Raw genomic sequence first — 21,552 nt, 5'->3', positions numbered from 1 at the left:
ACTAATCAAAATTCCTGTTAAGATGATTTATTGGCATATGCTTGTGTGTAATTCTTTTAGTCTTTATTTTGAAGAATGAAGTTAACTCGATAATTTCCAACTTTCCTTCAGAAACCATTTGCTTAGCCACGCCTCCCTTCCCGTTGCATTTACCTGATATACCTGATATACAGTTAGTCTAAGGAGTGGTGAGGTTCTTGCCACACAAGCATGAAAGGGACCTATGTTTGTATCTCTAACATGAATGGAAAATTCAGGCATGACTATGAACATTTATAATCCCTGTGCTGGGAGAAAAAAAGAGAAAACAGAGATAAGCACAATCCCAGTACTCATTGGTCAGCCATCTTGGCTAAATCCCTCAGGTTCAGTCTGAGTGAGAAATCTTATAGCCAAAGACAGGGAGGGATGAGATGGAGGAAGACAACTGATGTCAGTGTCTGTCTTCCACATGCACACACATGCACATGCATACACTGCACGAACAACCACTATCGTTAGCTTCGTTTCTTAGTTATTCAGTCACTTCCGTATTCTGGTTATTTTTAATTGTTTTATTTTTTCCTTGCTGTCAACAGTGCACCGGTTCCAGGAACCCATCAGTGAGTTTTCACTAAAATTCTATGGAAGTTCATGATCATTGTATCATATGTATAGTGTTAGCATGTAACGTACTGTATTGTTCATTATACATAAATTCATCTATAGATTATGTACAGCTTCTAATTCAGTGTAAATGCTATATAAATTACTGTGCTGTGATACTTAGGGAATAAAGGCAAGGAGACATCCTGTACATATTTACTACAGACAGGTTTTTCAGGATATTTTCTGTCTGGTCAAGGGACAAAGGGGTGTTTTGGCTACATGAACATTACTATTATTCAAAAACCTTGAATTATACAAGGCTGAATTTGGAGAAGAACCATTTCCCCCTCCCTTCTACACTGTTCTTACTTCTCATTTTCTTCCTGTTCTTCCCCTGTAGAAATAACCAGTGCTTTCAGTTTCAGGACTATTCTCTCCTGTACTTACTTTGCAAAAAAAAAGTTATGCAATTTGCTATATTGTCCTCTTACATTAAAGGTAACATATGATTCATTCTTCTTACTTTCAATTTTTTGTTTAACAACATTTATAGGAATGACACCCTGCCATTTCATGCAGATTTTCATTATTCTTTTTCAAATTTGAATCAGAAACATTTGTATGACCATAATGTATTTTTACTTAAATATTCACCCATGTATATTTTTAATATTTCGAAGCTATAAGTAATATTTCTATGAGCATCTTTAGGCATGTATCTCTTTGTATGGAAGCAGATCTCTATAGGATATATCCAGTGGTAGAACTGTTGGGTCAAATTTAAGATCATATGTAGTTTTGTTAGGCAGTTCAGATTTTTTTCCTGGAAACATTTTATTACTTTTCACTTATACTAGAACTGTATGAGAACTACTCTTTTCTCATAGTCCCATCCACAGAATATGCTGCCTTACTTTTAAAGGTTTTGCCAAAAGTGACATAAATTAAATGATATGGATGTGATTGTTTTTATGTCCATGTACCTAATTGTCATTAAAATTTGGCATTTATTGTTTGTGGATTGTGCTTTTACATTATTATATAATTAAAAATTCACTTCTTTTCCAGATTTTTGTACCAATTTTTCTGGTCCATTGCCTTTCAGTTTTCGATTTCTGTGGATAATTAGTTCATTATCCAATTGTTTGAGATATGTACTGGTCTTTGGAATTTTTCTGTTGCCTTTTGATTTCATTGTAATTTTTTAAAATATATTTTGAATTGATTTCATGTTAATGTGATCAAATTACTTATTGCTTTCTCTCATTGCCTCTAGAATTTGAGTGATATTCGAAAGCCCTTTGCTACGGTGAGATTAATGAAGAGCTGTCATATATTCTTCAAGTAGCTATGCGGTTTAACTTCTTTTAAAATTACTTCCATTTTATGTTTATGGGTGTTTTTTCCTGACTGTATGTATGTGCAACATGTATTTGCCTGGTGCCCCTGGAGGCCAGAAGAGAGACATTGGAATCCCTGGATCTGGAGTTATATAGGTGGTTGTGAGCTTGTAGGTGCTAGGAACTGAACTCAGTCTCCTCTTAACCATCTGTGAACCAACTCTCTAACTCTTGGTTTCACTGTTCTCTTAGATCTTTAACCTATGTTATGTAATGTAGATGGCACATTTTATGGATCTATTTTAAATTTTATTCTAAATATATTATCGTCCCCTTTGCTTCAGTGCTTTTGCTGACCCCCTTTACTTCCATTAATGTTGACTTTTATTTCTAGGCTATTCCATTGGGTTGTCTATTCTTATATATTTTTTTTTATTTCACTTTTTGTGTCTGAGTGTTTTGATTGCATGTCTGCCTGTGCGCCTGTGCATACGTAGTACCCATAGAGGTCAGAAAGGGTGTTGGATCCCCTAAAATTCAAGATACAGATGGCTGCAAGCTACTTTGTGGATGCTGGGAATCAAACCTGGCTCTGAAAGAGAGGCCAATTCTCTTACTTAACAGCTGAACCATCTCTCCTCTTCCCATTTTTCTATTCTTCCATAAGTAACATGATATTGTCAATTCAGAGATTTTCTGGAATTTGGGGGTGATTGGTCTGGAATAAGTCCTTTCTCATATGCCTTCCTTTGCCCTTATCTCTTCATGCACATTCTTTCATGTGAGAAATTTGCCATCATGTTATTTAATTTCATAAAGTGTTTGCAGGTATTTTGCAATTGAACTAGATTTATATATCTACTCAGGGAGAACAGACATATTTTTGATACTGAGATTGTGGGGAAAAAATAAAGTCCCAATAGCAGCATTGCTTTGGCACCCTTAAAATGGAATCTTGAGCCTTGTTAAACTGGACTTCAGGCACATCTACAACTAATATTTTGAACTACTCTGTTTGAATATTTGAATATCCAACATTGACATAACATGAAATTCAACTTTTGAAACAAATGTCACTAGAGTTTGTAACGGTTTGTGATATTATCACCCTTGCTTCATAAGGCTGCCCAGTCCCTTTCTTACAAGCAAGTTTGACTTTTACTTCAGACAAAATAATCACAGCTTTTGACAAAGATGACACAATTAAACTCTCTTGCTTTATAAATTGTAAAAAAGTCCAGTCATAAAACTTTGAAACATGTTTTTCAGGATTGCTTGAATGTTATGACTTTTGGAATTGCAATCCCAAGAAGTCTCAAGTTAATGTAATTGTTCTTTGCTTTTGTCCAGGGTAATATTTATTTCAGTCAGCAAGTTATGCTATACAAGAACGGTGTCTGAGTGGCAAGTTATTCTATCCAAGGACGGTGTCAGTGTGTACGGGCTAATAGTAAAGTTCCCTAAACTAGGTATGTGACAAGAAACAGAATGTTTATTTTCAGATGGTTTTAATAGTTTTGCTTGGAATTTTGCTCATTTGTATGATAGTTCATTATTTATACATATTTTTATCATTCTATGTTCTGGCACTTGTCCATTTTTTTGTGGTAGAGAGAAAGGTTATGAATACTCTGATTTAATTTCTTAAATATTCCAAGAGTCTTATTTTCTGCTTTTGTGTCTTTTCTTCATCTTTGCTTTCATCTTTCCCCATAAGCTTTGTTGTTCAAACAATGAAGCTTCAGATCATTCATATCCATTACTTAATGCCATTCATTTAGTTGTCAGCTTGTATTAACCACATGTCTCAATGGGAGCTACTGTGTCATTTCACAGCTGTCTCAGACTTATATTTATCATATACAACTATGATTGTTTTACCCTCAATTCTCAGCTTTGCATTCTTTCCAGAGCCAAGAGGATCCACTAGTCTGTTTTCAGTTTGACTACTTTTTGGTTTTGAAATATGGGAGAGAGCATTAACGATTTTAATTGGCCTTTTTAATGGAGTCCCTTCTCTAAATGGTAGCTACTTCTTTTAGTATTGGGATGTAGTTTTCTTTTTATTAGGTTGTTTTGAACACAATCTTTCTGTCTGTAATTTTATGTCAAATTGAAGTCCCTAGTTATATCTCTTTATTTGTATCTCTCGCAGTTTTTTTGTCTATCTGCTTCACTACCCGAAGTGTGTGGTGATGGAGTAGGACTTGCTGAAATTTCAATATTTTTCTCTTTAATAACTGATGTTTTGATGGTTTGTTACTCTCTGTTTCCAAAATAATGATTATTATGTCAATATCATGTATATTTACAATTTCATTAGTAATGCTTTGTATCTTTCTAGAGGACATACTGGGTGCCAGGTAGATAGGTAACTGACACTGCCTTCTACTAACTGTTGATTTCTAATGGTAGTCTTACATACATACATACATACATACATACATACATACATACATACATACACATGTTTGTATATACACATGCAAACCTTTGCACACTTAGAAAAATCAGTTTCTAATCTTGTCATACAGTTGAATATTCTAAAAATAGCTATCCATCTTCATCACAAATTTATTGTACAACTAATATGTTTTCTCCATTGCTTTTTCTCCATTTGTTTTTTTAATTGAGTAGTGTTTTATTTTTCTTTATACTTTAATAAATACTTCTTGATGACTGAACATGGGGTAAGGCTAGTTGGTGGTTCAGAAAGATCCCAGCGATGGTGTTTTCCTGACCATGGGTAGTGTTTGGTAGTGAGTGGAATGACTTGTACGAATGACATCACTGTTAAACCAGGAAGACCGCATTTATGCACCCGTTGTTTTCAGGATTGTTGGTAACTTGGGGATACTTTCCCCAAATCACCTTGCCTCCTGTGTCACAAGGCTCAACTTGCTCACATTCATTTCAATCACTGTAGTTTTTGAACTCACACCCAGGGTTGTATATAATGGGGATGATGAATTCTTTTTCACACCTAGTATTGGGAAACAAAAGGTGTCTTTCAGCTCAGGGTGCGTGACATGGGCTTTTTTGAAATGTAGACCCATTGGCCTAATGAACCTTTCATATATAGGTGGTTTTCTTGTAAAGCCATCTCCAACAAAGCAGACTTTAGTAGCCATTCTCTTTCATGCCTTTTTTTTTCCCTGTTCTAATAACTTTCGATACTTCTGATTCTCCTTGGGCACAAACTTTTGGTAGAGAGACCTTCCATTTCCCCACCTTTTCTTTTCATTTCTTTTTTTTTTTTTTGATTTTTAATATTTTTATTACATATTTTCCTCAATTACATTTCCAATGCTATCCCAAAAGTCCCCCATAGCGCCCCCCACTTCCCTACCCACCCATTCCCATTCTTTTGACCCTGGCGATCATTTCTGCTTAATCATGTTGGAAAGTACTTTTGCTCTCTGGAGTACTGCCCCTCTCCAGCAGATAGGCAGGGACTGCTCCCTGTGGAGTTGGCTCATCATCCTTTTGCTTGCTGTTTCTCTTTTCATGCATCTTAATAGTCTTTTTCACTTGTATTTTCTTGACATGGCTTAGCCTTCAGGACAATTTTTTTTTTGCCTTATTTGAATGTTCATGGGCCTCCCAACCTTCTTTCTTTCTCTTTTTGTCATTGCAGTCCAAACAAAATCCATGTTGTTTGTGGTACAATTCAATATATTCATATTGTGGGATGATGAAAGTCTTGGAGCAGCTTTCTATGACCTTCCAGGTTCCAAAATCCTCTTAAATTCTGGGTGTCACTGGCCCACCAGCCTGCTTTGTTCATGCCAGAATGGGAAAGGGCTCACATTTGTTTTAAAGAAGAGTCTGTGAATATTTTCTCAGGACTTCTAAATATCTCTCATCCTGATACAGGTTTATGATGATGGATGAAAGGGACCCATCCTCACTTTTGGATCTGGCTATACAGAGTCTACTGAGCAATGAGCTTGTAGCAATTAATTCTCTGGGGGAGATCCCAAGGGAGCTTTTTGTTCCATTGTTCTCTGCTGCCTTCATGGGAGGATATAAGAAGACACTGACTTCAATGGTGAAGATTTGGCCCTTTACCTGTCTCCACATTGGAACATTAAGTGTACAGGAACCCCAGCGTGAACTCCTGAAAGCCATGGTTGAGAGTCTTCAGTTTCTTCCTGCCCAGGACTGTTCTTCTGGGTAAGACCCAATATAATAGACAAATAGTTAAGACACAGGAGGTCATGCTGCAGACTGTCACTCTCCCAAAGGTAGTAGCTTGTGAATGCTGAAGATTTACAAGCCAAAGTGTTGGCTCAACACTTGGTAACATATTAAAGGCTAATATACTCAATGTTCATTGTGAAATCTATGTTATTGAGGGTACAATTGGTGGGGTTTACATGCAGGTGTTATTACATGGGAGAAAAACCACTCACTTAAGCACTGGAGAGGAATTGAGGTTAATAAAAGAGGGAGAAAACAATTAAAGGAGGTTGAATTTTCATGGGATAGACTTGTTGGTATTTGGCATAAAGAGTGTAGACCAAGTACCCACATGCCATTGTTGATCCTGTGAGTTGACATTAAAATTTATGTACTCACATACAGAAAATAAATAAATATATCTTTAAAAATTGCATATCTCTTAGATGTTCTATCTTCTCTTTTCCCCACAGGGGCCCTAAATTGAGGATCCTAGATGTAAGGCAGGGTGTTGACTGCAAGACAACATGCCCTGATTTTGGTGTCAGATCTCCAACTTGTTTTCATGGCTGTACTCACTCTGTACACTCTATTCTGAAGTTAGAAAGCCAGTACAGCATTGTAGATCTAAAGCCTGAGAGTCAGTCTGCAATCCAGCCTATGGAACTACTAGTAGACCTTTCCCTTGATGGTACCTTGAGAGAAAGGGAATTTTTTGCTTTGCTTCTGAATAAAGTACAGCAGAGCTCAGGGTCTTTGCACCTCTGCTGCCGAGATCTACAAATTGATAGATTTTCTTATGCCAAAAATGCTCTGAAGTTCCTTGATCTAACTTGCATTCAGAACCTGTCAGTTGATCAGGCTTCACTGAGTGAAGTCACCACTCTTCTGGCTCGCATGACCTATCTGGACAGCCTGAGTCTCTCTAAAATCACTTATAGATCTTTGCATGGGAAAGTCTTCCGCGTATTCCTCAACTATCTTGGGCGGATGAACTGCCTGAAAGAGCTCAACCTGTCTTCCTTTAGCCTCACAGATCATCTGGATAGCCTCCTCAGGTGAGGACTTGGAATATGTACCTGTGGCTCCTGAAATGCCTGTTAAGACAGAGGGGAAATCATTGCTAGGGGTTCCTGAGAGCCCCCCAAATCGTTATGCCTTCTATCTCTGTCCTCTTGAGAGTTTGAAAGTAGCCATGCCAGAAAGTGTCTCTCATAGTCTGAGACAATAGGGTCACAAAAACCTTAGCCAGCTAAGCATGGACAGGCACTGTGCTCANTCCAGAAATATAAAGGAGAAAATATGCATGCAGTCCTTCTCTAGCAGTCAAGAGAGGAGGAACTGAAAGCAAGACTTTATGTTGTAGCACTGGTGCATGTACTCTAGCCATATACCCATAGGCTGATGTCAGATGATTTTCCTAATCTGCTATCTCCAAGGTTCAGGCTGTGAAGGTGGAGGCTGCCATTTATGGACTGGCGAAAGGGAGCTTCCAGTTGGTTGCTCCTTCTGTCCTATCTGCTCCAAGCAGGTGAACTAGTTCCACACTTGCTTGTGTTGTAATTACAAAGTAGATTAATTTTCCACTAAACTTATCTTCCGCTAAAGATTTTCCACTAAATCTTTAGCGCAAACCTGTATCATAACATACTGTGAAAATTCTCCAGGATACAAATTCTGAGAATAGCAAAGTAAATTCTTAGGGTCAGGTCACACATCTATGAAGTGAATTAAAGCCCCTATTGTTAGTTGTTGCGATGTATGTATGCAAAACTGCTTATTCTAGACTTCTCAGGCTGCTTTGCTTCCTCTGACATTCACCCTATCTTTGTTTTCTCTCCACAGAGCCTTACCACCTAATTTGGATTTCTTGTATCTGCCATTTTGTGAAATTTCTTACAGAGATCTCAAATTTCTATCCCAGAGTGCCCAGGCCACCCACTTAAAGCTGTTGAATCTTAGTAACAACCCAATGTATTGGGATGATTGTGAGCCTTTTCAGATTCTTTTGCAGAAGCTCTCAGATACCTTGCAGCATTTGGCCATAAACCATTGCCATTTAACAGATGCCATACTCTCTGCTATTCTGCCAGCCCTATCTAAGTGTTCCCATCTCCGTGTGATTAGCTTTGTCTCTAACCCCATTTCAATGCCTATGCTCCTGAGAATTCTTCATTACTTAACACCTTTGATGGAGCTGAAATACGTGATTTACCCTATCCCTATACATTGCTATGAACAATGGCAATTTCATGGCAGATTAGACCGGCAGAAGCTCACTGATGTCCAAGCACAACTGAAGGCAATGCTACAAGCAGCAAAGAGGAGTGACATGAACTGGATCACTTATTCTCAGTAAACTTCCAAGTTTAACTCCATCTCAAGTCCCAATTTGACCTGTAATCTGTTCAATGTTCTTTTCTCGAGCTTCCAGAATCTGATGTAAGAATTCGTACGTTATAGAAGATTAAAGTTAGAAACTGATCAAAAACGTTAGCTCTAAGAAAATGGAGAACTTTGAGAGTCCGTTTACTGTTCTTGATCTTCATCTTACTGGCTAAAGTGCTGTGTATCTGATATGCAATGACTACATCATGGTATGCTGTATGTTTCACCCACTCATAAATAATTAAAATAATGCAATACCATTGCAACTTTTCCTGGATTTGTTTGTAGTGTGGGAGATGTCTTTGAAGAAAAAGGCTTTTGCCCCTCCACCTCAAGTTACTTTAAATTACTCATATTTTATGCTTCTTTGAGCTATTTATGAGAAGCTATCTGGAATTATCAGTGAGGAAAATAACCTATTCCTATAACACATTGACACATTCAGCTATTTGGTTTCCTCCTTTCCCAGGTTTCAGATTATTTCATACATCACATAGCTATTGAGGGTATTATTCTAAGTACTAAGAATTAAAATGCAGATAAGACTAATCTCCTTTATGAAGCTACTTAGAGTCCATTTGCTTATATGTTTGATTTGTTCTCTACTGTTTCTTAAGCCACCACTTAGTAATGTTATTTTATCCATTTGGACCACCAAATCTTCCCTTTCTTTTTCTTGTTATATTCTGTTCAATAGCAAGTAAACTCCACATTGTTGGATATCTACTCAAAAGTTCATGGCTTAACTATCATCTCTTCAAAGAGCTTCTTCTCTGTCTGTTACTCTGTTTTCTGACATGGAATATACCAGGGATAATTGACTTTTAGGGAGAAAAATTTTTTTTCTTCCTTGCAGAGGTTTCATTGTATGGTTACTTAGTGCCATCACTTTGGGACATTGGCAAGGTATATAGAGCATTGTAGAGTCTGTGGAACAGAGATGCAGTCTCACTTCATGAAGGCCAAGAAGCAGAGAGAAAAATGTGAGTTCTAGGGTTCCAGCATATCAGTCAAGAGCACAAGTGCAATGAATTATTTCCTTAAATGGGCCCACTCTAAAGCTTTTCCTACATTGTGGGCCTGCGTACCAGAGGCTTTTCACGGAGATCTCTGGCCTGGCTGTGTCTGAGAGTTCATGCAAAGGGGAGTGAGTTCAAGCAGGAAGGGGAAGTTGTTTCCACTTCTTTCACTGCTGCACTTGGCTCCACCTCTGTCTCTGCCATGCAGTCTCCACACTGCCTTGTACTGAGTCATGTCGGGCTGGGCAGTCAAGAGGCCGACTAGCCATTGAGGAGTGCAGTGGAGTTACAGGTGGCGTTTTGGGAGAGCAGACTTCTTCCCAAGTGTTACAGCTCTAAGGACAGAAGGCTTAGACAATGGAGTAGTTCTCACACACCTTTAATCATTCTGGATAGGATTCTTATATACAGTTTTGGGGTTGTCAGGGTCTGATAAGAGGAACTTCTCAATAGCTTGGTCTGAGAGCTTGTGGAAACCTTATTTGCATGTGGGAGGGCTTGATGCTGCTCCTATGTGATTGATGTGACTGATGGACACACATCTCTCTGTGTGGCATCAGTGGGAGGCTGTAGCTGTGACAGGAGCCAGGGGCCCAAGGGGCAGGGCCAAACACTTTCCATCCCTTGCAGGTAATAAGTTACCTGTCCTATCTCCGGGGTTCAAAGCCTGAGCTCAACTGGGGACCAGGCTGCCTGTGCAAAGCTCACTGCCTCACACTACATCCAAGAAAGCCATTAGAGGGGATCAAGGTTTATCACCTAAGATTTTAGGGGAAACATTTAGGAGCCAACCCAGAATACTTTCTATGCTTCCTCTGATTGATTTCTTTTCTAGCTGTCACCATCACTTAACACATCAAGTATGTTTTCTAACATAATGGACTATGCCCCGAGTATTCACTAAAGCTGCTTTTTCATGAAAACAGCCTTATTGGATATGATACATTCTCACCACATGTGTGTTAGAATTCTAGCTATCCAAGAATTATGATGAAACACATAATATAAAGTCAGCAATTACTAATTTACTGATGATGCTGTCATTATATTGAAGCTACCTGGTCAGGAGAGCAAGGATCAGTGGGAGCAGCTGTCTAACGATGGGTTTTGATATTGTTGCTAGAGTTACAGACTGGAACATGTGGCAGTTAGCATCAGTAGCCTTAAGGTTGTGTGACTTTCATGCGCTTGAAGAACTTAGTGGTTTCCTTTCCTTGTCAGAATAGTGTTGGAGCCCTGGAATGAATGAGGAGGCTGAGATTTGGGGTGCATGGAAAGCCCTACAGCTATGAATTGCTAATGATCAGGTATGGCAGTATAGAACCCTGGAAGCTTCAGACAAAGGGGAGTTCACATTTGGTCTCAGTTTTTTTCAACATGGTGTACCTCTACTATACATATGGAAACCAGGATGGAAGATCAGCGTGAACTGGCTTAGTACATGCCTGTGATGGTTTGTATATCCTTGGACCAGGGAGTGGCACCATCTGAAGGTGTGGCTTTGTTGGAATAGGTGTGACCTGGTTGGAATGGGTGTGTCACTGTGGGTGTGGGTATAAGATCCTCACCCTAGTTGCCTGGAAGTCAGTCTTCCACTAGCAGCCTTTGGATGAAGACATAGAACTATCAGCTCCTCCTGCGCCATGCCTGCCTGGACACTGCCATGCTCCCACCTTGATGATAATGGACTGAACCTCTGAACCTGTAAGCCAGCCCCAATTAAATGTTGCTTTTTATAAGACTTGCCTTGGTCATGGTGTCTGTTCACAGCAGTTAAACCCTGACTAAGATAATGCCCATGAGAAGTAATGGATCACTGCTACAGAAACAAACAAACAAACAAACAAACAAACAAAATCCCAGAAAGTTCTGATCCCCTGTCTGTACAGTTTCCTGAAAGGGATCAAAATATTAATTGGACTTTACTACCCAAAGTCAAAGGTAAAATTACAAAGGATGGAAAAGTTAGAAAGAAAAAAGACCTTGCAATAAGGAGAGGAATGAAATAAGGAGAGGAATCAGAGCCATAGGAATACAATCTTTAGCAGTAACATTACAGAGTTACACTACTGAAAACATGGAGATGTGAAATTCACATAAAATGACCAAATAAAAGCTGAGTTTCGATGACTCATGTTAGTGAGGGAAGTGAGCTTAAATCATTCATTCCCTAGAAACACACACACACACACACACAGACACACACACACACACACACACACACACACACACACACACACACGGCTTGTTTAAGATGGAAACATAGAATGGCGGAATGTTCTGCTCATTAATAACAGACCAATAACAACTGCTATACATTTAGAAGATTACTAACGAGAGAGGTGTGGATGTACTTTAACAGTCTGTTGTAAAGACATGGCTCAAATGGGAGGATGTAGTAAGACCAATTTAGAGAAAGCACCTGTAACCCTGTAGCTCTCAGTAGGTCAATACAACAGGATATGGAGTTCAAAGTCATTTCATCATGGCTTTAGTAGTGAAAATGTTTGCTACATGAAACCTCACAGGGAGGATAAGATCTCAAATCTATTCTGCCATGTAAACAATGCTGAATGATGAAACATTTTTAATCTAATGAACTTTTATTATATTTTGCCTTTTGATTGTATATTATGGTTTATTTTTGTCACTTTAAAATATTTTTTCTTCTTTTTTTTAATTAGGTATTTTCTTCATTTACATTTCAAATGTTATCCCGAAAGTTCCCTATACCCTCCTCCTGTCCTGCTCCCCTACCCACTCACTCCCACTTCTTGGCCCTGGCATTCCCCTGTACTGGGGCATATAAAGTTTGCAAGACCTAGGGGCCCCTCTTCCCAATGATGGCTGACTTTAAAATATTTTATTTCCTATTTTTAATAATTCTTATATATTCTTCCAAAATTTCACACATGTGTATAATGTGTCTTGAGCATACCCCATGCTTCACTTCATCATTGAACTCCCTCACCCAACAAATCTCCTTTCCAACTTCTGATCCTCTTATGATTATTTATGTGTTTATTTTGACCCACTAAATTAAATTAGTACTGCATATACACACATGGTTGTGGGGTCATCCACTAGGGCATGAGGAACCTGTTAGTTCTGAACAAAACTGACTTTGCCTTCTTCAACAGCCATCAACTCTAAATAGCTCAGGGATCCCTCCCCCATCTATGATGGACTTTTTAACTGGCTTGATCTTGGGGAGGCCTTGCAGTGGTAGGCTGCTGTGGGTTCATGTGTGCAACAGCCATGACACGCCCCAGAGGAGACTTCACTCTTCTCATCGTTCAGCTCTTATGTTTTGCTTTGCTTTGTTTTGTTTGTTTTCTAGTTCTAGTCCATAATGTTCCCTGAACATTTAGGGTATAGATTGATATTAGATGTCCCATTTATAGTTGAACATTCACAGTTGATTGTTTGCATTACTGAAATTTTTATTCCATAACCCATGTCTTTTGGGAACAGGACTATTCACAAATGCAGGGGACTTCTATTCAAATGGCTTAAAAAAACTATATTGTTAAATTAGCTTACAAATTAGTTAGGTTTTATAAGGCTTCTTCATATATCCTTAGTTTTGGTTAAGTGATCCTCATTATTCCCTCTCCCTGTCTCCATCCCTCTTAAACTTATTGCTCTTTGCTTCTCCTCCTGTTCTATCATATATTATTTACTATTGTGCTTACTATATTTGTTTTACCTGATGTACCATTTTGCTTTCTGTTGCTGTGATATAAAACCATGACCAATAACAACTGGGCAAAGAAAGGGTTATTTAGCTTATAACTTCTAATCACAGTCCATTACATGAGGAAGTCAGGGCAGGAACTTAAGGCAGGAAACTGGAGACAGGAATTAAGTAGAGGCCATGGAGGAATGATGCCTACTAGTTTGTCTTTATGACTCACTCTGCTTTCTTTCTTATACAACCCAGAACCATGCACCAAGGGGTGGACTGGGTCTTTACACATCATTAAACAAGAACATGTCCTACAGGCTTGCCTATTAGCCTATCTGATGGAGACATTTTCTCAGTTGAGTTTCCCTCTTCCCAGATGACACCAACTTGTGTCAAGCTGAGAAAATCTAACAAGAATAATTGATCTTTTGCTAACACACAAATGCATCATTATTAAACCATAACTTTCACATTCTTTTTTGTACTCAAGATCTTATGTTAATATTACACTTTAAAATAGTGTAAATTTGAAAGTCCCAAAGTTTTTTTTTAATTCAAACACATTAAAAGTTCATTCTCTTTCAAATAGTCAACATGTTTTTACAATTCTGAAGTCTCTCAACTGTAAAATCCTATTAAAAATAAGTTACGTACTTTTATTGCAAAAGAGAATGGTAACGGCAGTGTTGCAATCATGTTAACGCAAATCCAAACTTCAACAGTGTAAATAATTCAGTATCCTGTATCTGGACTTTATTCATATTCCTGTGGGATCCAAAAGTCTTGAGTAGTCCCATTTTTGTCTTTGTAATCTACAGCACATGTGGCATGTCTCATGGGCCCAGGCTAGCTCTACTGAACCTCTGCTGCTGTCCTTGGTGGACAGCGTATAGTCCTAGCATCTCCAATATCCTAGGTTCTCCATTTCAACCCAGGCTATACTTTCCCCAACAGCCTCTCCTGGCCTCTCTTCAGGGACCATAATTCTGCCACATAATGCCAAGTCTTAAACATGACCCTTTCAATACTGGGGCATCCATTGGAACTGAAGCTGCACCTTCACCAATGGCCTCTATTGACTTCTTTTTTTATTAATTAATTTTTAATATTTTTTATTACATATTTTCCTCAATTACATTTCCAATGCTATCCCAAAAGTCCCCCATAGCGCCCCCCACTTCCCTACCCACCCATTCCCATTCTTTTGGCCCTGGCATTCCCCTATATTGGGGCATATAAAGTTTGCAAGTACAATGAGCCTCTCTTTCCAGTGATGGCTGACTAGGCCATCTTTTGATACATATGCAGCTAGAGTCAAGAGCTCTGGGGGTACTGGTTAGTTCATATTGTTGTTGCACCTATAGGGTTGCAGATCCCTTTAGCTCCTTGGGTACTTTCTCTAGCTCCTCCATTGGGGGTCCTGTGATCCATCCAATAGCTGACTGTGAGTTTGTTTGCTTTCTATTTCTGTGATCACAACAGCATGATGGAAAGAAACTTGAGGAGGAAAGGGTTATTTGACTTGCAAATGCCAACCACAGTTCATCAAGAAGGAAAGACAGGACAGAGACTCAAATCAGGAAATTAAAGGTAGAAGACTGAAGACAGGAAATGAGGCAGGGGCCACAGAGAACCACTGTTTAGCCTTTGCTCTCCATGGATTCTTCATTCTGCTTTCTTATACAATGCAAGGCTGCTAGGGGTGACACTGCTCATGGTAGGGTTGTCCCTCTTATTTCAATCTTTAATTAAGAAAATCTTTCACAGGCTTACCTGCAAGCCAATCAGATGGAGATTCCTCTTCTAATTTGACTCTAGCTGTGGCAACTCTAGTTGGCAAAAACCTAATCAGAACATTTGTATTGCATCTTTCCTTGGTCCCATATTTACCCATTACCATCATTCTACTATTTATATGAACTCTTCTGCTTCCAGTATTCCCCTCTTTTTTTTTAACTTCACCTATATCTTATTATCTGTATCACTAAATGTACCACCCTTGCCAATGAACCATTTCTATTTTGTTAGTTTCCATAAGTAGTCCCTGTATACATAAACAAATTGAAGACAAGTCTCTCAGATGAGGAAGAATATGAGTTCTTTGTTATTTGGGGAATAAGAAACTGCACAGTGTGTAGTTTACCAGTTATATCCATATAACTGAAAATTACATTTCACTTGCCTTTACAGCTTAGAAATTTTCATTATACATTCATCAATTGATAGAAATCTAGGATGATTGCATACCCTTGATAATGTGAATAGAGCAGAAATACGTATGGATGAACCAAGTGATTTTATAGTAAGACATAAAGGTCCTTGAGTATATGCCTAAGGGTGGTACACCTAGTTAATATGGTACATCTATTCCTGGTGTTGTGCCAGGGAAATGTTAGTGATCCCCTCAAAACACACAAGAGTTGATCTGATGCAACTCACAGAAGGGTCTTTATTCTATTTGAGCTAGCTCAACCTTCCCCCCCAATGCACCACTGTCATGCAGGATGGTTTTGATGGGCATGGGGGGAAAGCCCCAAATGTCTATCGGGGCAAGGCTTTATAGTAAGCAGCAAGCAGGGAGTATGTATGCAAGCATCTAATTGGAAAGCTGATGTGGCCTATAACACAATTGGCTGGTGCCAATCATAAACTTAAGTCATATCATAAACTTAATGTCTGTTCCCCTCTGCATTGGTGTTCATTAGGCAGGGGTAGGTTTGTAACCTCTAGGTGCAGGTTTGTTGAGGGAATAACCTGGAGACACTGGTCTTATTGAGGCTGTAACCTGGAAACTCTGGTCTTGTTGGGGATTAGCCTAGATACTGGAGCTAGGCTCTGGTTTTGTTGGGGGACAACTAGGAAACTAATGATAGGTACCAACCTGTTAGTTTGCCTGAGTTCAAACTTAGGTCAGGTTCTCTAAAATGGAGTCTGAACTTAAAAGCATTGGCCTCTCACTCCCCCACCCCTTTTTCTGTGACTAGAAGGCCCAATCATGGGACTTCCTGAAGCTTCATGAAAACAGTAACAGGGCTATGTCTTTGTGGTGTCCCTGATGCATGGGTAGGGGCCCATCAGTGGGAGATAGGAGGGAGTCTTGAGGCTGAATTCTCCTCCTGCTAGCGTGGGTCTTCAACTGCACATGGATGTGTGATGGATCCACACTGTAATTCTGTAGCACAGGGACCCTTTTAGTGAGACTTTAGTGACCCCTGGCAGTGTCTCTTGACTAGGACCCAATCTCAGGGCTAAAGTTAACACCAGAAAATATTTGTAGCTGAGTTTTCTTGGTTTTATCTCTATGACGTCCATTTTCTGATAGACTCTTAGCTTGGTTCTCCAGTATTGAGTATTGTGGTCCTTTTCATTGGTAACTGCATTAGTCAATTGACAGGCCTTACAGTCTTTAACAATTTCAACTATTTTCAAATTGGCATCTCTAATTTTGATGTGGGACCAGCAGACTAAGTCCTGCATTCATTGGGATGCCATGTGGGAAGAACCATAGATCTTTTTCAGTATGTGCAGACCCATTTTCTCTGGTACAATTAGTTTGTAGTCAGCTGTCCTCTGTCATCTCTTATGACACTGAGACATGGGCAGGTTTTTGGCCCAGATCACAACTTCTGTCAGATCAGAGAGTGTGGGGTCTCCTGGGTCTAGTGCAATCAAGGTCATGAGGGGCCCAATTTCTAGGTCCACCCATTTGGGCTGTCTTGTTGCCCTCTGGGATGGAATTTAGTCCTTCCTTCTGCCATCAGAATGCCTCTCTCCTTATAAATAGCCCCATGGAAATGAGCAGAAGCAAAGGCACACCCACCATCTGTGTCTCTTGTCTTTTCTCAGCTCTAAAGCCTCTTGGTCAGAGCTTCCAGTTCAGCTTTCTTGGCTTCTGCCAGGAGTAGCTCTACACATATTACCTCAGTGTTTGAGTTCACTGCTACCCCAGCATACCTCTGTCCATCCGGAATGAGGCTGGTGCCATTGGTGAACCATGTGACCTCTGCATCCATCTGAGCATTCATGCAGAGGCCCATCAATTGAGGTCAGGGTCAGGCAGCTGAAAAGTTATCCTGGGGCCATTCAAGAAGAGAGGCTGGTAATGAGTCCTTCTGGCATCATCTTTAACCAGGAGGATACTGCTGCACTGATGTGTAAACAGGGAGAGGGAAGCTTCTGGCAATTGGTGACACATTGGCCACTAGCTGATGTCAGGACCCAGAGTCTGAACATGCATCCCCCAGGTCTAGGGAGGTCACCTGTAGTTGACAGAGTAAGGCCTTCTTATAGGACACTCAATACTTCAAAATTTTAGGACATCTAAGTGATCTTGAGTTCATGTTTTGTCTCTATTGTCCCTGGGAAGTGTTTTTTTTTATTTCTAAGGTTATCCTGTACTTGGAGAGGGGCACATTTGATTTTTAGGACACCCTTCATCTTCTTCATCTAAGACTATCTGTTTTTAGGTGTCTTCTATGGCCTTCTGGTTTGGTTTTGGCTGCCAACAGGATCTTTGCTAAGTCTCAATCTGTTGCTTCTGTGCTCTCATCTACTTTTCCTCTATAATCTCTCTTTTATTAAATATTCTCTCCGTCATTCATTATGTCTCAATTTTTTTCCTCTTAATCTTTCAGCTCTCTGGAGGTTTTTCTCAATATTTGGTGTTTCCTTCTTAATAAAGCTAGAGTGATTGCTGCCTTTGTTGTTGATGATTTAGAGTCCATGAGGCATTATCAAAATTCTTCCATTAGCCTCTCTAAAAAAAGCTGTAGGACTTTTATTTTCTCTCTACCTAATATTGTACACGCTGGCCAATTTGTGAACCATCTTGTGGTCACCTTGTGACCTACCAACTGAGTCTGACAGTACACCAAGAGTCTCATTTACCTTCAACGGTATTAACATCTGGGTGAGTTAGGAGAAGGCAAGCATATTGGAGAGGACACACTATGGGGCCAGGAACCAGCTTCTTGGCCTCTTCTGTAGTGAAGGGAACCTGCAGAATGTGATAGAGTTAGCCTATCTCATGTTAATAAGTCCATCAAAGTCAAAGTCACTTCATCAAAGTCATCTTGTCAAAGTTATCTCATCAATGTCACCTTGTTAAAAAGTCCACTTGTCAATGTCATCTCATTAAAGCTATCTCGTCAGAGTTATCTTGTCAAAGTCATCCTGTCAATGTTATTTTATAATAAGAAACAGAAAGACAACATACAAAACTACAAAAAAAAAAAAACCCTTTCCCTGTTTGTCACAAAAACAAAAAAACTACCAGAAAGTGGTGCTCATGTAAAAGACCTCCCTATAACACCCAAAACACAAGTCCAACCTTTTCTGCCTGTCAGGCAAAAATGAGAAATACCAGAAAATGATTCACACCCACAAGAAAAGAACAAGATTGTTGGGTTTCTCATGGCCCCCTTGAACCATGCCCACCCCAGACTCATAATATCTCCTGGCCCTGCCTTAGCCACAGCTTACAGATATGTGTACCCTAGCTGAAACTGGCCATATACAAAGTTAAGACCCTGTTCCCAGACAGGTATATACCTCTGCTCCCTGAGCCCACATCTACCCAAACTGAGGCTCAGGATGTCTCCTGGCCCCTATGTAGCCATGGTTCCCAGATATGTCTATCCTAATTGAAAATGACCACCAAAACAAATTCAAGGCCTTGTACCCAGAATGATGTGAGGCTGTTTTGAATCAGAGAACAGAAAAAGGCACAACTAGAAACAAAAATCAACCTAAACTAGAAAATAATACAGCCTGTAGTAACAAGGACATGTAAAATATACAGTCTGTAGTAACAGGAACGAACCAGAAGTTGGCAGTCACAGAAGACTAGTGTGGTACCACTCTATCTGTGAACAGAGACAGTCAGAGGCCAAAAAACAAAACCAGAAAAATAGAGGCTGTAGTAACAAGAACCAACCAGAATGTGGTGGTCACAGAAGATGGGTGTGGTGCCAGTCAGTCTGTGAACAGAGAAAGCCAGCACCCCAAAAAAAATCCAAAACAAAACAAAACAAAACAAAAACAAAATCAGAAAAATACAGTCTGTAGTAACAGGAACAAACCAGAAGGTGGAGGTGGCAGTCACAGAATATGGATGTGGCACTAGTCAATCTGAGAACAGAGACAGCCAGCAGCCAAAAAACAAAACCAGAAAAAATAGTCTGTAGTAACAAGAACCAACCAGAAGGTGGCAGTCACAGAATATGGATGTGGCACTAGTCAATCTGAGAACAGAGACAGGCAGCAGCCAAAAAACAAAACCAGAAAAAATACAGTCTGTAGTAACAGGAATGAACCAGAAGGTGGCAGTTACAGAATATGGATGTGGCACTAGTCAATCTGAGAACAGAGACAGGCAGCAGCCAAAAAACAAAACCAGAAAAAATACAGTCTGAAGTAACAGGAAAGAACCAGAAGTGGCAGTCACAGAAGACGGGTGTGGTGCTAGTCAATCTGTGAACAGAGACAGCCAGCAGCCAAAAAACAAAACCAGAAAAAATACAGTCTGTAGTAACAGGAACGAACCAGAAGGTGGCGCTCACACACATGACAACCCTCAGCACTTCACAGATGTTTAATCAGACCAGTAAAATTTACCATGGCAACATAAGTCATTTATCTTTACACAAGTTTTTGTTTCTACCTGTAGGTCTCACAGAAAGCTTCTAACATTCAGACAAATTAGCCTCCACACAAATCACAAGCTTTTGAGCCACTGTGCAAGTACTCACCTGTTGAGACCACATAAAAAGCTTCTGACACTCAGACAGATTCCTCAGTGCAGCACAAACCTAGAAGAATTACCATGGCAACACAAGCCACCAGCTTCCACACAAATAAATCATCTCAGGACAGCTGGAAGAGTTACCACGTTTACCTGACACAAGCTTGCTTCAATTCTGCTTTGCAGATCTCACACAGAAAGCTCAGACACTTCAGCTCTCAGATGGAAAAGGCAAGAAGATTAACACAGTGTTACAAACATAAAAACACAAATACAGCCGGGCAGTGGTGGTGCAGGCCTTTAATCCCAGCACTTGGGAGGCAGAGGCAGGTGGATTTCTGAGTTCAAGGCCAGCCTGATCTACAGAATGAGTTCCAGGACAGTCAGGACTATACAGAGAAACCCTGCCTTGAGAAAACAAACAACAACAACAACAAAACAAAATAAAACAACAACAACAAAAACAGAATCCCCACAAATACCTAGACAAGTTGTGCCAGCTTCAAGACCCTCCAGATCAGTAGTCCTGTGCTACTTCCTGGCCAATGCACCAAAGTGTTTTGCTGGGGATTGTTAGTGATCCTCCCCACCCCACCCCCCAAAACAGACAGGTGCCAATCTGATGCAACTCACAGCAGGGTCTTTATTCCATTCAACCTATCTCACCCTCCCCAACACACCACTATTACACAGGAAGGTTTTGGTGGTGGTGGAGCCCCAAATATCTATCAGGGCAAGACTTTATAGTAAACAACAAGCAGGGTGTATGTGTGCAAGCATCTAATTGGAGAGCTACTTTAGCCTTCAACATTATTGCCTGGTGCTGGGAGTCATATCATAAACCTAATTTCTGCTGCTCTCTGCATTGGTTGTCGTTAGGCAGGGAGTGGACTTGTAACCTGGGGTGCACGTTCGCTGGGGGGATAACCTGGAGACACTGGTCTTGAGGAGGCCCATTGTTGCTCTCTGCCTATGGACTGTTTGATTATAAGAAAATCTTTATAATAGTCTTTGCCTCCTGCATTCAAATATATAAGCCTCTGGGGGTCATTCTCATTGAAACCACCACAGAAAAGTTATCCAGAGGTCACACAGGGAGCCCCTTTGAATCATGTAACAAAGGTAGAATGCATGAACCCTGCCATCACATCCCTGCCCCCACCACTATGGCTGTATACCTGGTGTGTCCTCTTCTAGTCTCCCCTCTCATTGTTTCTCAACTCTACAGTCCAGGCCTGCCAAGAGATCTAATTGTTGCCTGAAATTAGAGGAGCAAGATTGCCTTTTACGAGTTCATATGGGCAGTTGGGTACTCAGGTGAGGGTCCCATTGCCCTCCCTAACCCCTTCTTCCAGAGAGAGAACATCAGCACTCACCAAGCTAGGCTGTGGTGATCTTCAGAGAGCAGTCCCAGCTGGACTCTTTTTTTTTTTTTTTTTAGTATTGTTTTTATTACGTATTTTCCTCAATTACATTTCCAATGCTATCCCAAAAGTCCCCCATACCCCCCCCCCCCCCCACTTCCCCACCCATTTCCATTTTTTGGCCCTGGCATTCCCCTGTACTGGGGCATATAACGTTTGCAAGTCCAATGGGCCTCTCTTT

The 21,552-nt window shown here is 40.1% G+C and overlaps 1 protein-coding gene and 1 pseudogene across 1 annotated transcript; one reads left to right on the top strand and one right to left on the bottom strand.

Moving 5' to 3' along the window:
- The first annotated feature begins 1,879 nt into the window (after positions 1–1,879).
- Positions 1,880–8,513, top strand: LOC110287206 (melanoma antigen preferentially expressed in tumors-like). Its single transcript, XM_021153862.1, has 5 exons — positions 1,880–1,897; positions 3,279–3,397; positions 5,805–6,104; positions 6,584–7,168; positions 7,956–8,513. Exons 3-5 carry the CDS (start codon positions 5,809–5,811, stop codon positions 8,467–8,469), a joined length of 1,395 nt encoding a protein of 464 aa, XP_021009521.1. The 5' UTR covers positions 1,880–1,897; positions 3,279–3,397; positions 5,805–5,808; the 3' UTR covers positions 8,470–8,513.
- On the bottom strand, positions 4,722–5,715 carry LOC110286385 (annotated as a pseudogene).
- Positions 8,514–21,552: the final 13,039 nt, after the last annotated feature.

The sequence above is a fragment of the Mus caroli genome, chromosome X (genome assembly GCF_900094665.2).
Source record: "Mus caroli chromosome X, CAROLI_EIJ_v1.1, whole genome shotgun sequence".
Classification (NCBI taxonomy): domain Eukaryota; kingdom Metazoa; phylum Chordata; class Mammalia; order Rodentia; family Muridae; genus Mus; species Mus caroli.
The sequence above is the reverse complement of the archived record's forward strand: the minus strand, read 5'-3'. Positions and strand labels throughout refer to the sequence as shown.